Source organism: Amblyraja radiata, chromosome 22, assembly GCF_010909765.2.
Source record: "Amblyraja radiata isolate CabotCenter1 chromosome 22, sAmbRad1.1.pri, whole genome shotgun sequence".
NCBI classification, from domain to species: domain Eukaryota; kingdom Metazoa; phylum Chordata; class Chondrichthyes; order Rajiformes; family Rajidae; genus Amblyraja; species Amblyraja radiata.
In genome coordinates, this window is record NC_045977.1 from 39,093,188 (window position 1) to 39,109,934 (window position 16,747).

The following is a 16,747-nucleotide window of genomic DNA, read 5'->3' on the forward strand; positions in this document are numbered from 1 at the left end:
CTACCCATCTTTCTGAGATGCTGCCTGACCTACTGAGTTCCTCCAGCACTGTGTTTTGCTCAAGATTCCAGCATCTGCAGTTCCTTGTGTCAACATCTTCCCACTTACTTAATCCATTTGTATCTCTCTACAGACTCGATGTCTTCCTCACAACTTACCTTCCCAATTTTGGCCACAATACACGTGGTCATTTTATCTTTGTGATAAAATAGAATTACTAAAATAAAGAGGCTGCTGCCTATCTCTCAACCAGTTTGCCAATTATAAATATCTCCTTTACTATGAAATGACCCAATCATTTATTTTGGCTGGACAAACCTCTGCCCATGCTAGTGTATAATCTCCCTACGATGAGTTCCTGCTCACACAATGCAATGGATAATGATTCCACTTGCGTAATCATATGCAAGACTTATCACCAAAGCAGGGCCATGCAAAGTGGCCAAAGAAAGGCAATATATTGTTGATAAAGGTAGTTTGTCAAAACCGTTGATTCAGACTGAGCTTGCACAAGGGTCTTAAAATTTCCCATTTGTCTAAATCAGTCCATTAGTTGTGGTGCATTAAACAGAGTCCATGGGAAACGTTTTGAAGTTTCCATAACATGCGTTTTTTTCCGACTAATCAAGACATAAAGCTTCTGCAACAAACACAAATGAAACTTATAATTTACCCAAGACAGCATCAACACGTTATTCTCACCACATGCTGACAGCGCTGGATGAAGTCTTGGATTTCCATTCATAAGCCCTTTGGGTAACCCCAGCTGCCAGATCCTGCTTGAGTTATATTTTCCTTGCCTACAGAGGTAAGATGTCAGTCGTTACCATTCCTTACTTGCATCCCTGAATGTTTAGTTGAGATACAGCGCTGAAGCAGGCCCAACTCTGCGATGACCAGCGATCCCCATAGACTAATACGATCCTACACACCGGGGACGATTTTCAATTTTTACCAAAGCCAAATTAACTGACAAACCTGTACGTCTTTGGGATGTGGGAGGAATCCGTAGAACCCGGGGGGGAAACCCACAGTCACGGGGAGAACGTACAAACTCTGTTGACAGCACCCGTAGTCAGGATCGAACCCGGGTCTCTGGCGTTGTAAGGCACCACGCCGCCGTCAATGTATAAACACCATTTGGCTAATCAATACAGCAAAAGGCTACAACTGGTTCATCAATAGAGCAGCATTACATCCAGGCCTCGCTTGCCATTCATCCTACAAATGTTAAATCACATTGCAACATCCCATGGTCAGAAATGGGGACCCATTTTATTCTTTGACATGTGAAACGTTGAACAGAAACTTTCTTGGTCTACATTGTGGGCTTCTGCAGCAAGATAATACAATCAAGTGTTCTTCATCCACTGAACTCAGCTGTAGCCAAGCACATCAATATCAAATGGGAGTCGTTTATTAGCAACAGAAACTGCTGCAAATACTCAGCAGGTCAGGCAACATCTATGGGGAGACAAACAGGTCGATTTGATGACTTTACATCAGAACTGATGGAGAATTTCTTGGAAGTCTGTTGATCGATGCTTTCAGCCGTTAGGTAGATGGTGTGTTTATTCATTGATCGGTGGCAACTCACACGGCCAGTTTGTACGAAGATCAGCTTCACAATCGTGTTCAGTGGTGTACTCACTACAACCTTGCATCTGTTTTTGGAGAAGCAGCTCAAAAAGGTAGAAAAGCAGAAGTGGATAAAATCTAGCACTTTTTGTTAATTGTTTTTTAATAATTTTCTGTTGATACATTTCTTCATTACAGATCCTTCAGTGCTAAAATGTGCAAATTCATTGTCTTCACATTGCAAAATGTAACATTTCAATTTATGACTTCAAATGTCACTAAATTATTTTTTTAAAATAATTAAAATCTGATGTCGTAACTTTAATGCAGGTCAGGTAGCGAGAAAATCCAGAAACAGGGAAGGCCTCTTTCACAGGAGACAGAGTTGTCTACAGCTTATATTCCTATTTTATTCAACATCCAATATACTAAAAGTTGAACACCTACTCTGCATCTCATAAGAAGTTTTGTCTTCGCAATTAGAAAGCAAAAAATGCTTCAGCACAAACATTTTTGCTGTATGAAGTGAATCGGTACTAAAATATGTTTTGGAGGATGACAGTAGGGAAAGGCAGTCTGGAAGAATGAATGTCAAAAGAATATTATAACTCTGGATTCATGCTTACAGGTAGCAAAATACTTGGATGTATAATAAACTATAGATGTCAGTGTCCAAAAAAATGATTAAAATATACAAAACATTACCTTTCCATACATAATTTATACATATTACCTTTTTGTACATCATTTGCTTACAATTTACAAACTCTAAACACCACAGCACAACTGGATTGCAAACAGAATTTGCAAGTTCTGTCATTCTGTCTTTTTTTAAACCAACAAACTGCCTCTCCTCCACCATCTCACAGCCCTGGCCCCTCTACTCAACTACAGTGAGCAGGACAGCCAATTGGCCATCTTTAGCCATGGTGAACTGTTGGCTTTTAGAACCAACCAGATTTGGTACCATCAAATATTCTCCTCATGTTAACTCTAGGAATTGGATTTTTAAAAAGTGTTTTTCTTTTAAATAATATCATAAACAACCGGACAATTGAGTTATCATTTTCCTTGCCTTCCTTCACCAGAGGCATTACACCCAACTGAATTACTGGAATATGACCATTAGATAATCTAGTTCCATCAAACAGGAGCCACTTCTAGTCTCAGCGCCTCAGCTTTATGCATCTCATCCATCAACTCTGGAAATGAAGTTCTGCAGTATGTCGTTCTTTCAAATAAAAATATCAGATCTTAATTTCATGGAGAAAAATAAACACCACAGATAAGCACAGAAAGTGCAATAGATGCATCTTCACAACTTGATTCGACTTGCTCTGAAAGTCGACTTGATTTGAATTGCTACACAGTTCCATTAAAGGGTTACAAGCATTTAACTACTTTCTTGAAAGGAACGCTTCTCAATCTCCTCCAGAAGAAAGTTTCAATGGCCCAAGCTTCTTGCCAGAAGGAGAAAAAAAAACATTGTGAAAAAAAAATATCTGCTCCAGTCTTTAAAACAAAAAACATCAATAAAGGTGGAGCATTTAGGCAATCAACATCAAAAAACAGTGGAATATTTTATCACCAATCACATTTTTGTACAAGCCTTTTTACAATATCGGTAAAACGCCAAGCAAAACATCTTCTAGGATGTTTGTATTAGCGGCTACCAGGTAGAATAATTAATTAAGAGCACTGGGTTAATTCTGGACAGGTGCACACTTCTACTAAGCATGATCATAGAAGCAAATGTAAAGAAAAACATTGGCTGAAAAGATGCAGTATATTAATTTTTTTTCCCCTTCAATGGCTTTGTCATTTAGATTTCTATTATCTCTGCTTCAGAAATACTACGATTTGCATTTCTTGACCTACAGATCTGCAGTGTAACCAGAGTAGTGGTGAGCCTTCTCTACGCTCTCCACAGAGATGACCAAGGGAAACCTGGTGCAAATGCCACACTTTGAGTAGCTTTTGATGGTATCAATCCAGGTCATGATAGCCACAGAAGAATAACAGCAGATTCAATGTTGTTACAAACATGTTTTTTTCCCCTCTATCTCAAATAGATGTTTTGTCCTGATCCAATTACATTCTACCGATGAAAAGGTCTCTCCCGTGTATCTTAATGGCCACATTTCAGCAGATCAGTGGCTGTAAACTCTTGATCTCTGCAGTTCTAGAAAGTTTATATTGCAAGGTGTTGAATGATTATAGTATAACATCATTAAAAAAAAACTCACATTTCAATTTGTTTTTTCACCTCATAGGACCAGAAATAGGCCATTTGGCCCATCAAGTCTATTCCACCATTCAATCATGGCTAAACTATCTTTCTTGGTTCTTGGTTTCTTGGTCCTCCAAAATATTCCAAATGGAATTTAAACTGGAGGTGGTGAAGGGAGGGCTTAAGCCAGAAAGGGTTATTGGGAAGAAAGAGCTACTTTAAATTTAGTTGCATCTGGTTGGATAACTATAGTTGGGTGGAGTTTATTCCATGCTTTAATTTCCCTCTCAACCCCATTCTCCTGCCTTCTCCCCATAACCTTTATTTATTTTCAAGTCGTAAAATGAAGCAATGGAGGATCGCTTCTACTGATCGCATGTTTATAACTAGTAATTGAAATGCACTCTGTAACAGCAATTGTCAAAATAAAAAGAATTCTTTGTTGCAAGAATTCCACTTACGAAAGGAATTTCTAAAACAATTTGCTGACGCACCTTCAACATTAGCTAGGCGTCAGATAGCTGACGTTTGGCCGTTGGGACAAGGAATAGAAACTGATAACAACATCAGAATACCAAATCTTTCTAGGCTCAAGTGGACTCAAAGTAGCAACCCCTCCACAGCTGACCAAATTCACACTGTACATTGTAGAAATTCAAGGGAGTCAAGAGTCCAGGAGGAATAATGTCTGAGATAATCACTTCTCTGGTAAAGAATCTGTCATAATCACAAGATTCAAAAACACATGGGATACCATCTTTTATTTTCAGATTAACTTACAAATATCCACTCAATATTTAAACCCTTTGGATTAAAAATGAGATTCATTCTTAGTGTCACATTTAATGAACCGTCTCTTTTGGAGCAAGTGTTAAAAGTATAATATTCATAGTTGTTCCCTCAAAGGAATGAAATTCGAAGGACCACAATTTCACACCAGAGAGTCTGATTTAAGTGAATGGACAAAACCTCACAGGGGATTCCACGTGCGGGAGGCTGGAAATGGTCGGGATGGGGTTGCTATCTTACAGCTTTGGAAACCTGTGTCCATGAATGGAGGAATAAAGTGTCCTTAAACCTTTCAGTTCGGGTGAAGCTAGTGGGACGTCACTGAGAAAACGACCGGTCTGGCAAGATTAAAGTGGCTCCTAAATTCTCGAAACTTGGCACATGTAATCATGCAAAGCTAGAAGGCTCCAAGGCTGCACAAGGCGGCAATTTTTGGCCGAATGGGGGAAAAAAACATATTTACTCAAATTCTTTACAGGAATTAAAGCCACTGGGGGAGAAACAATATATTTTGAGTTCAATATTATAGAATTAAGCTACAGCTACAATTTTTCCTTTTTTTTTTTTAAATGTTCCATCCATATTTTTCTTCACTTTCTGTCCTGCAATTGTAAGTCTGCAGCAGCATCACAGTTCAGTCTATTGCAAGTGTTCTTTGCCGGCTCACAAGTCAAAAGGTCACTCGCTCTTAAGAATCAGGGGAGGCGTCTCATTGTCCTCATCCATCCGCAGAGTGCCAATATTCAAATCATCATCTGGATCAATACCGCCCACTGCTCCTTGGTCCTCTGGGTAGGCTGCATCAAACAGATTACATCAAAGTATAAGTTACAGTCGTTCCAGCAACATGTGTCTGATGGTGTCAAATATGAAGAAAGTCATTGCCAAAACACCCAACTTTTACTTAACTGTAACAAGTCCAAGTTGTCACCCAACCAAAATTTTACCTGATACACTATAATGCACATCATTGAAACATAGAAAACAAATGTTATTAACCTTCACTGCAAGTTAATCTCTCCTAAGAAACATAGAAAATAGGTGCAGGAGGAGGCCATTCGGCCCTTCGAGCCAGCACCGCCATTCATTGTGATCATGGCTGATCGTCCCCAATCTATAACCCGTGCCTGCCTTCTCCCCATACCCCTTGACTCCACTAGTCCCTAGAGCTCTATCTAACTCTCTCTTAAATCCATCCAGTGATTTGGCCTCCACTGCCCTCTGTGGCAGGGAATTCCATAAATTCACAACTCTCTGGGTGAAAAGGTTTTTCTCACCTCAGTCTTAAGTGACCTCCCCTTTATTCTAAGACTGTGGCCCCTGGTTTTGGACTCGCCCAACATTGGGAACATTTTTCCTGCATCTAGCTTGTCCAGTCATTTTATAAAATTTTATATGTTTCTATAAGATCCCACCTCATCCTTCTAAACTCCAGTGCATACTTGATGAGTTACCAGATCAGATTTTAAAGTGGGGGGGGGGGGGGGGGGGGGTTTACAAAGTTCTATTTGATACGCTGAAAGGTACGTCATTCAATCTTGGAAGAGTTATTAGATTTTTTAAAGTTGAGATGGGTGGGAGGGGGATTTTAAAAAGTTCCATTTGATTTGATACACTTAAATGCACACCATTCAATATTGGATGTGTCACCACATCAGAATTTTTTGAGTGCTGATGAATCTTGGTGGAAACTTAATGACGGAAAATGTAGCAGATCTGACTGGTTGCTTACCGTGCCGTGTGGGTGATGACGGAGTATAACTAACTTTGGCAGTAGGTGAACTGTACGTCTGAGACACTAATGGACGATCATGTGGTGAAGGCTCCAGAATCTCGTTGGCTGATTCTACACTACCATCCAACCTGTGAAGAGAAACAGAGAAATCCATTTTATATTTATCTATTTATTTATTATTTTTTAAGGGGGGCCAATGTGAAAATAATTCCCTTCAATTTCTTAAATATCACCTCCCAATACTATAAGCAGTGCCATCTAACCTGCAGGGTGCATCGAACAATACTGCCCGGAGTATCTCTTCAAGTTACACCGTACTGATCTACTTTTATGTTCAGTTCCCATTTATATTCTTTCTCCTCTTCTTTTTCCAGTCATGTATATGCCACCTCCTAAATTGCATTTCACTCATCTCACATCTATATATTCAGCGGTAGTTCCTTCTCTCCAGAGATGCTGCCTGTCCCGCTGAGTTATGCCAGCTTTTTGTGTCTATCTTTCGGCCTAGAAATTGTTGGTGTGATCCTTTTAGTACACAAGATCTACTCAAATCGATTAACTAAAACATTTCCAGCTGAAATTGCATCCACTGTGAAACTGGCCCAGCCATATGCTGCACAATGTATACAGGCACAATTGATGCGTTTCCTGGCATCCATCAGTGGCGCACTAAACAATGTTACCGGTCATGCACTGTCAGATTACGACACATGGTGGCGCCAAAAGAATTGTTTACACAACTTAAGTGGAAGGTTTAAATTGAAGACCTGGAGTCTTCATAGAATAGTCTAAAACATCTAAAACATCAATGCACTTCTATCTATCTAAAGGGACATTGCATACGGTCGGGCACTTGGATGGCCAAAACCAACATTCCCAGGTTCTTCAGGTGTAGAAAGGAACTGCAGATGCAAGTTTACACCGAAGATAGACACAAAATGCTGGAGTAACTCAGCAGGTCAGGCAGCATCTCCGGAGAAAAAGAACAAGAGACGTTTCGGGTCAGAACAAAGAAAGGCTGAAGAAGGGTTCTGACCCAAAAGTCACCTATTCTTTTTCTCCAGAGATGCTGCCTGACCTGGTGAGTTACTCCAGCACTGTGTCGATTCTCAGGCTCTTCATATTGATTCCAAATAGATGATGCGCCAGGGCTTATACCATGGCACCCCTCTTGTTAATGATTACCTACCTGAGATTGACCTACTCATGCTGATTCAGTTTTATGTTTGCCAATGCCCTATGCATGCCAATGAATTATCCTCAATCCCACGTGCTCTTAGGTGGTGCAATATTCCTATCGACTGCCTTCTAGAAATCCCAATCCTCTACATTTGCAGATTCTTCTTTATCCATTATGTACTCTACACCCTCAAAGAACTCCAGCAAATTTGTCAAATTTCCCTTTTAAAGTAACAACATCTTCAGATGTTCCACTTGTCCTATTGCCTCCTTGATAAATAATTCCAGCTATTTTCCCCAATGACAACATCCCTCTTCCCATCAGAACTGCCTCCTCCATCGACTCCTTTAAGTCGAGACTTAAAACTCATCTTTACTCTCAAGCCTTTCTTGACGTCCTCTGAGGGAGGGCTATATGTATGTATTTATGTATGTACTTAATCTATGAACCAATGTTGTATAACGTTAGTACCTCCACCAATGTAAAGCACTTTGGCCACTGAGTGCTATAGAAATAAAAGTGACTTGACTTGACTGACAGACATCAGGCTAACCATCCAGTTTCCCCGCTTTGTCTCTTACCCACGAATAGCAGCATTATCCTTGCAGCTTTCCAATGCTCTGATAGCGCTTCCACAATCAAATGAATTTTAATAATAATAATGGATGGGATTTATATAGCGCCTTTCTAATACTCAAGGCGCTTTACATCGCATTATTCATTCACTCCTCAGTCACACTCGGTGGTGGTAAGCTACTTCTGTAGCCACAGCTGCCCTGGGGCAGACTGACGGAAGCGTGGCTGCCATTCTGCGCCTCCGACCACCACCAATCACTCACACACATTCACACACAGGCAAAGGTGGGTGAAGTGTCTTGCCCAAGGACACAACGACAGTATGCACTCCAAGCGGGATTCGATCCAGCCACCTTCAGGTTGCCAGCCGAACACTTAGCCCATTGTGCCATCTGTCGTCAGATTACAACCAAAATGTCCACCATCTCTGCACCCATTTCCTTTACACCAGATGCCAGGCATCTGACCTGGATACGTGTCCACCTTTATCCTATTTAGTTTGGTCAGTAGCTTTCCTCCAGTGATAACAAAGTTTTAAGCTCCTTTCTTGATTATTTATTGGGATGCTTTTATAGTTTTACCCCCCGATTTTGTTTGCACATGATCGACAATGTAGATATTCACGTGAAGCAAAGACCATAGACTACACAACATCTGCTCAGTGGCTCATGATTCCTTGACTGCTGAACTGTGAATTGTGCAGTGGTGGCCATTTCAAAATAAAACATGCATTGGCCCATTGCCTGTCACCAATAAACCTCAAGGCACTGGATTAATCTTACGGCTTAAACTTCCAAGAAACTACTTTATGCTTCTACCTCTGGAGTGCATTTCCACGGTGCTTTGCTTACTTGTGCTGTTTCATTAGGGTGCACTCGCCTCCTTCTTGTGGGTCCAGGTTGTACATGTAGAGATAGCCATCTGCCGCTGCGACCAGTAGCCGAGGGATCTTCTGAATTCTGCAACGTCACAACCCAATGTGCAATTATCAGAAGTTACTGTTTATTGTGGTACTTTCCAAAATCATATCATCTTTGGAGAAACAAGGAACTGCAGATGCTGGTTTACAAAAATAAAGACAAAGTGTTGGTCTTTTTCTCTCTCAACGGGTCAGGCAGAGTCTCCGGTAACATTTCAGGTTGGGAGAAGAATCCTGACTCTATCCATGTTCACCAGAGATGCTGCCTGGCCCGCTGAGTTACTCCCAACACTTAATGACTTTAAACAAAAATCATAACATCTTTTACTGGTCAACATTTATTCAAATAAACAGTCTCAATTTTTCATTATAATAAACGACAATTTCTTTCTCACATTTTCATTCATGGTTTCTCCTATCGCTCCTCATGACTGATTTCTCCTGTTCAGGTCGCTTTTTTTCTTAAACTCTGGTATTTGCTTTCCTTTGCTCAGTTCTTTACAGCTTCTTCGTGACAATAAACTAAACTGAACTGAACAGTAGGGTACAGTCCCAACTCTCCGACCTGTCTCATTGCAAATTTTGGACCTTTTCTCTGCAATCGTTATACAAAGTTCTACAAAGCTCAGAACTATAATCTGCACTCTGTATTTTCATCTTCACTCTTCCTATCATACTTTAGTTTGACTTGAATGTATTCATGTGTAATATTATCTAATTCGAGAGCATGCAAAATAAAGCTTTTCATTGCACGTCAGTACCTGTGACAATAATAACCCTAAACCACTGGTTTATGTCTTGATCTTTTGTTTACCGTTACAACATTACACCAAGAGTAAAAACTTGTTAAATTATAATAGTAAAAATTTACAGCTAACTCTCGATCCAATGTATTTTAAAGCTGAAAAGAATAGTTTCACCACCTATTGCTGACTGTGCACTCTTTGTTTCAGAAACAATGTTTGAATGGATTCTTCCACCTCCACCTTTAGTTTTATAGTTTAGAGATACAGCATGGAAACAGACCCTTTGGCCCACCGAGTCCGCACTGACCAGCACACTTGCACTATCCCACACACTAGGACCAATTTACAATCTTTACCAAAGCCAATTAACCTACAAACCCGTACATCTTTGGAGCGTGGGAGGAAACCAGAGCAACCAGGGAAACCCATGCGGTCACGGGGAGAACGTACAAAGTCTATACAGACAGCACCCATAATCAGGATTGACCGGGGTCTCTGACGCTGTAAGGCAGCAATGTTACTGCTGTGCCACCCTTCCACCCGAAGTATATTTAGTTTTTACCAACACGATACTCACGTTGCCAAAGCACAGATGTTTCTGTGTCCAGAGAAGGGCAATCTGACGGTTGCAAACGCCCTGCCCTGGTTAAACATCTCCGTGACCTGCGATGGCAGGTAGCTGGTGGAAGCCATGAGCACCTTCCCGAAGTATCCGGTCCATGTGGTTGGTTCTTCCTGTGGCCTGAAGGAGAAATGAAGACGTGTAAAAACCATAACAACCTCAACCGTTCTCTGCCACGTCTCACTTTCAAAGACCAGGAGTGGCTTGCGACGCAAATCTCACAGCAACAAGATTTGCTTTTAAATAAACACGCGTTCTCTTCCCGCAATATTCACCCTTTTCTAACCGAGCACTAGGCAAATTGATACTAAAGCCTTTTGAGGGGCAACAGATGCAAGGTGCGCCAGAGTAATGGAATGTAACACAGGGCGGGATGTCTGCATTTTTTTTTACAATCGATGACTCTCTTACGGATTTCTAACAAGGAAGCCCTCGGGCACCTTACTGTAAAAAGGAATACCCCGTGTAACAAATCAAACACACACAGATGTGACAGCCATAAACATAATTAAATTTATTGCCGAAAGCACAAGTTGTAAATTAATGTTGGAAAAGGTTTGAAAGTACTATGAAGAACAGAACGATGGTACTTCATGGAGGATCCACAATTAGGATGCTTATCAATTTTATCTTTTGACAATTATTTCAGCGTTTACCTACTTTTCTTTTTGTGTCTCCAGTTTGAAGATATGTACCGTCTCTGTGTTGCTGGAGGCAGACAGAAACATGCCGTCCATGCTGAATGCTAGTGAACAGATACTCACGCATCTAAATGACAAGAAATAAGACCCACTAAGGAACTCGGCAAAGAAAATGCTTATTCAACTCAATAAAGGCACACAATTTAAGAAACAAAGACAATACATTAAATAAAATTAATTAATTGCTAAATCACATTTATTACAGTAACAGAGCTTAGAACTTTATTCCATTAGTTAATTCAAATTTTTCTCCGTTTAGTTTAAAGATAGATCATGGAAACACAGGCTCTTCGGCCCACCGAGTCAATGCTGACCATTCACATGAGTGCTATATTCTCCCATTCCCTACACTACAAGGCCAACTTATAACGACCAATTATCTTAGAAACCCACATGTCTTTGAGTTATGGGAGAAACCAAAACATCCAGAGGAAATCCATGTGGTCACATGGAGAACGTGCAAATTCCAGACAGGTCCAAATGTTGGTTTGGCAAAGACGTGTTTTTAAAGCCATTGTGACAGTTTGCCGTTGTATTTTTAAAAGCAAATACATATATCAAGATTAACTCATCCCGTTTGCTTACCTCTTAACACCCCTCCGGAATTCAAAGAGTTTCTGCCCTTCGGGAATGGAGAATACTCGGATTACTGTTCCCTGTGGAATTAAAAGGTGAAAAATTGAAGCATACAATTTATACTAAGTAATGCCGATAGAGATAAGGAAATGATTACCGTTGTGAGTCTGTGCAATTCTCTGCCTCAGAGGGCGGTGGAGGCCGGTTCTCTGGATACTTTCAAGAGAGAGCTTGATAGGGCTCTTAAAGATAGCAGTCAGGGGATATGGGGAGAAGGCAGGAACGGGGTACTGATTGTGGATGATCAGCCATGATCACATTGAATGGGGGTGCTGGCTCGAAGGGCCGAATGGTTCACTCCTGCACCTATGGTCTATTGTTGTGAGGTATATATAAATGAAGTACAAAATATCAAATGAGGCAAAAATTCTCTGACAAAGCACAGATTTTGTTAATGCTATGAATGCAAAGTGCTCGCACCACTGCTTGATGCAGCAATTCACTGCACCCAATCTGCATGCAACCACTTTGGCTGCAACTTTTATGCCTTGAAGAAGCTAGTCAAGGACGGGGTACTTTAAGGAGGAGGCACTTTGAGAAGGAGACTAACAGGCTGGCCACCACGGGCAATACCTATACATGACACAATCCCTCATTATCTGAACTTTAGGCCAAAGAATCAAGAGACATTTCCAAGTGCTGGCACCACCACAAAGCAATAATAACTCACATAGAACCCCTAATGTTGTGCGTTTTCAATTTTACTGTTCCACGTCATGAAACAGGATTATATGATGTAGGAAAGTACTGCAGATGCTGGTTTAAACTAAAGATAGACACAAAATGCTGGTGTAACTCAGCGGGACAGGCAGCATCTCTGGATAGAAAGAATGGGTGACGTTTCGGGTCGAGACCCCTTTTCAGACTGAAGAACATGGCTTACCTTTTCAGAGGCTGTTGCCAGTTTTGAACCACTTGAATCAAATGCCAAAGCTGCTAGGGGACTGTCGTGTGCTGGGATCATATTGGCAGCTCTCTGTAAAATAAAGTAAGTGGAAAAAAATGCTCTACAACTACATTCCATTTATTAATCACTAAAAGAATCCGTGTTTTTGGGCAGATTAACCAAGATACGACTGGTTGAGATGAAATAGAATTTATAAGGCAAGGCAAGGCAACTTTATTTATATAGCACATTTCATACACGAGGCAGACTCAAAGTGCTTCACATAAAAAAAAACATGTCATACAATAAAATGAAATAAAATAGAAGAACTAAAAGAAAAGAAAAGCAAAATTAAAAATGCATTATAAAAAGTGCAAAAGTTAAAAGTGCAATGTAGTTAAGATTTAGCTGAAAGCTAAAGTAAACATAAAAGTTTTCAGTCTTGTTTTAAAAGTGGTCAAAGTTGAGGCAAGTCTTAAATCTTCAGGAAGTTTATTCCAGCTATTTGTTGCATAGTAACTAAATCCTGCTTTCCCATGTTTTGTATTTACTCTGGGAATCACTAACAGATTGGTTTCAGAAGATCTTCAGAAGATCTAGAAGGCTTATATAGTGGAAGCATGTCAGTGATATACTTTGGTCCTAAACCATGTAGTGATTTGTAGGTGAGCAGCAGGATTTTGAAATCAATTCTCTGACATACAGGGAGCCAATGTAAGGATTTAAGAATTGGTGTAATGTGTTCACATTTTTTGGTCTTTGTTAGAACTCTAGCAACAGCGTTCTGAACAAGCTGTAGCTGCCTGACAGTTTTTTTCGGAAGACCTGCAAGGAGACCGTTACAATAATCTAGCCTACTAGTAATAAAGGCATGTACAAGTTTTTCTAAGTCTTGAGCTGACATGAGTCCTCTTAATCTTGCTACGTTTTTGAGGTGATAGTAGGCCGATTTTGTTACTGATTTGATGTGACTGTCGAAATTTAAATCTGAATCCATAATGACCCCAAGATTTCTGGCTTTGTTTGAAGTATTCAGGGACAGAGAGTGAAGGTGTTGGGTTACTTTAAGCCTTTCTTTTTTAGCACCAAAAACAATTATCTCCGTTTTGTCCTTATTTAGTTGGAGAAAATTTTGGCACATCCAGTCTTTGACTTGCTCAATGCACTGGCACAGCAGATCTATGGGGCAATAGTCATAAGGAAGGAAGTTAATTATTCAAAGACTCAAATTGCTAAAAATCAACCACATGATGCAGATAAAATCAATATCATGCATTTGCTTGGATCACAAAGGCCTTCAGCTCATTGCCATTATATTAGATGATCTTGGAATGTGATCTTTATATTTTACATTAGATTAACGATTTAGACGAGGAGCAAGTAGGTCCTACTGCCGTTGTACAGGGCCCTGGTGTGACCGCACCTGGAGTATTGTGTGCAATTTTCGTCTCCTAATTTGAGGAAGGACATTATTGCTATTGAGGGAGTGCAGCATAGGTTCACCAGGTTAATTCCCGGCATGGCGAGACTGACAGATGATGAAAGAATGGGTCGATTGGGCTCGTATTCACTGGAATTTAGATTGATGAGAGGGGATCTTATAGAAACATATACAATTCTTAAAGGACAGGCTAGATGCAGGAAAAAATGTTCCCCATGTTGGGGGAGTCCAGAACCAGTGGTCACAGTTTAAGAAAAAAGGGTGGGCCATTTCGGACTGAGATGAGGAAAAACTTTTTCACACAGAGTTGAGTCTGTGGAATTCGCTGCCACAGAAGGCAGTGGAGGCCAATTCACTGGATGTTTTCAAGAGAGAGTTAGATCCAGCTCTTAGGGCTAAAGGGATCAAGGGATATGGGGGAAAAGCAGGAACGGGGTATTGATTTTAGATGATCAGCCATGATCATATTGAATGGTGGCGCTGGCTCGAAGGACCGAATGGCTTACTCCACAACTATTTTCTATGTTTCTACACACTTAAAATATTCTGTTACATACCTTTGACAAAAATATGTGGTTTGTGCAAACCAATACTGAGTGAAGAGGATGTTTATCGCAAACCCTACCTGATCATCCAAAGTCAATGATTGTGTAATTCTAATTGTGTAACTGCACTGAAATTCAACCCTCGTTCATCTCAAATTGCAAGTGCACTATAACAGCATGTACAAGACCCTTTATAAATAGCATTTGTTGCTGTTTTTTTTTTTTACATTGCAGAATAGACGAACAAAGTTTGATATATATGTGACAAAACAATCCCCGTATTCCTCTTTAAGTACTCCCAATGATCTAGTCTCCACAACACTCCAGGATAAAGAATTCCAAAGATTCACCACCATCTGCAAGACGTAATTCCAATGCATGTGGGAATACGTTGCAAGATGGACAAGGTATAATTAGATGAGATACAGCGTGGAAATAGGCCCTTCGGCCCATCGTGTCCCCGCTGACCACCAATCACCCCGTACATTAGCAATATCCTACATACCAGGGACAAATTACAATTGACAGAAGCCAATTCACGTACAAAATAGAATGTATTTGGAATAAATTGCTTAAAGCATTAAGCAGGTGGAGTTGGCAAAAATTTAATTTCAGGTAGCTTTGGAGACAATACTGGCATCTAGATTTACTGTTATCCTATTCTTGTTCCTTGTAACTGTAAATATTTCTCTAGAGCAATAGCAAAAGGTCAGTGGCAGCTTGACACAATACTTTCGCTAACTGAATGAGTTTCCCTTAGCAACGCTCCTGCAAATCGACAACCGCAGATTTACAGTCCAATAAATTAATAACTCCAGTAGCAGCCACACAGGGCAACCAAATGGGTCAGCACCTGCTGTGTCAATGCAACAAAATCACAGCTGACGGCCCAAACTAAATGCCCACCCAATAGATTAGAAGGTAGTTAATAATCAACATCCACAACTCTCCACAGCACAGAATTTCATGTTTTCTCAAACCTAAAGAGTCTCCATCTCAACTCGGGTAACCAACCCCTGAGCCCATGCCCATCCTTAAGGGCCTGTCCCACTTACGCGATTGTTTCGGCGACCAGAAAAAAGTACGACTCTTTGGGCGACTACTCACGACCATACAGGCGTCGTGTGTCGACATGTCGCGGGAGTGAAGCCTGTATGGTCGTGAGTAGTCGCCCAAAGAGTCGTACCTTTTTCTGGTCGACGCTGGAATTTAAGCATTTTGAACATTTTCGGCGACCTGCTGCGACTATGACGGGTGCCAGCAGTTGCCGAAAATATTGCGTAAGTGGGACAGGCCCTTAACTCTCACAGGATCTACTTCTCAAGCATCCTCACAAACATTTATTTTTCAATGAACGCGCCTCTTAATTCTCCTAAACTGTGGAGAATACAAGCCCCATAAACCCATCTTTTTCTCATAAAATTAATCCCATTCATCCCATGAATCAAATGAACCTCTGCTGCACTCTCTCAGGCAAGTGCAATATTGCTTTTAAATAAGACCAAGTCTGCATTCAATATGCCAGGGAGTTTTCTCCAATCCCCAATTGTAACATAACTTCCAAATAGATGTTGCATCCCCTTCGCAATAAACCCAAGATTTTATTTGCAATGTTTTAATTACTTGTCGTACTTGCGAGCCAACTTTGTATTCATTCCCCAGAGACACCCGGATCTCTCTGAATAAAACATAAGACACTAAGCAGGTCAGGTAGCATGGAGAGTGGGGGAGGGATGGGGAAGGCCAAGATATCCTTGATACCGCAAGGTCCGGTTTGCAGTGGGGTTAAACAAATGATGAGTTTGTCTGTCTGATTGGCGAGGGGGAAGGCAGAAAGAACACAAACAAAGCAATGCAAATGCTACAAACTGCAGAGGTATTAAAAATTCCCAGCAGATCTAGACTTTGCTAAGGAAGAGATTAAAACAGGGCCAGTATTATAAATGGATGAAATGTGTTAGAAATAACTGCAGATGCTGGTTTAAATCGAAGGTAGACACAAAATGCTGGAATAGCTCAGCTAGTGAGGCAGCATCTCTGGAGAGATGTTTCGGGTCGAGACCCTTCATCAGACCTACAGCAGGTGCAAACAGAGAAAACATGCTACTGCAAGTTGTAGAATTTAAGGTTGAATCCAAAAGGCTGCAAAATTCTCTAACTGAG

General features: G+C 40.7%; 1 protein-coding gene across 1 annotated transcript in view; it reads right to left on the reverse strand.

Moving 5' to 3' along the window:
• Window positions 1–1,723: 1,723 nt before the first annotated feature.
• Window positions 1,724–16,747, reverse strand: part of wipi2 (WD repeat domain, phosphoinositide interacting 2) — a 37,778-nt gene continuing 22,754 nt past the window's right edge. The window contains exons 6-12 of the mRNA XM_033041121.1: window positions 12,596–12,688; window positions 11,662–11,732; window positions 11,036–11,143; window positions 10,331–10,495; window positions 8,940–9,047; window positions 6,330–6,460; window positions 1,724–5,394 (exon numbers count right to left, since the gene is read on the reverse strand). Coding sequence (XP_032897012.1) covers window positions 5,276–5,394; window positions 6,330–6,460; window positions 8,940–9,047; window positions 10,331–10,495; window positions 11,036–11,143; window positions 11,662–11,732; window positions 12,596–12,688 — 795 coding nt within the window. The 3' untranslated portion in view covers window positions 1,724–5,275. The remainder of the gene's footprint in view (window positions 5,395–6,329; window positions 6,461–8,939; window positions 9,048–10,330; window positions 10,496–11,035; window positions 11,144–11,661; window positions 11,733–12,595; window positions 12,689–16,747) is intronic.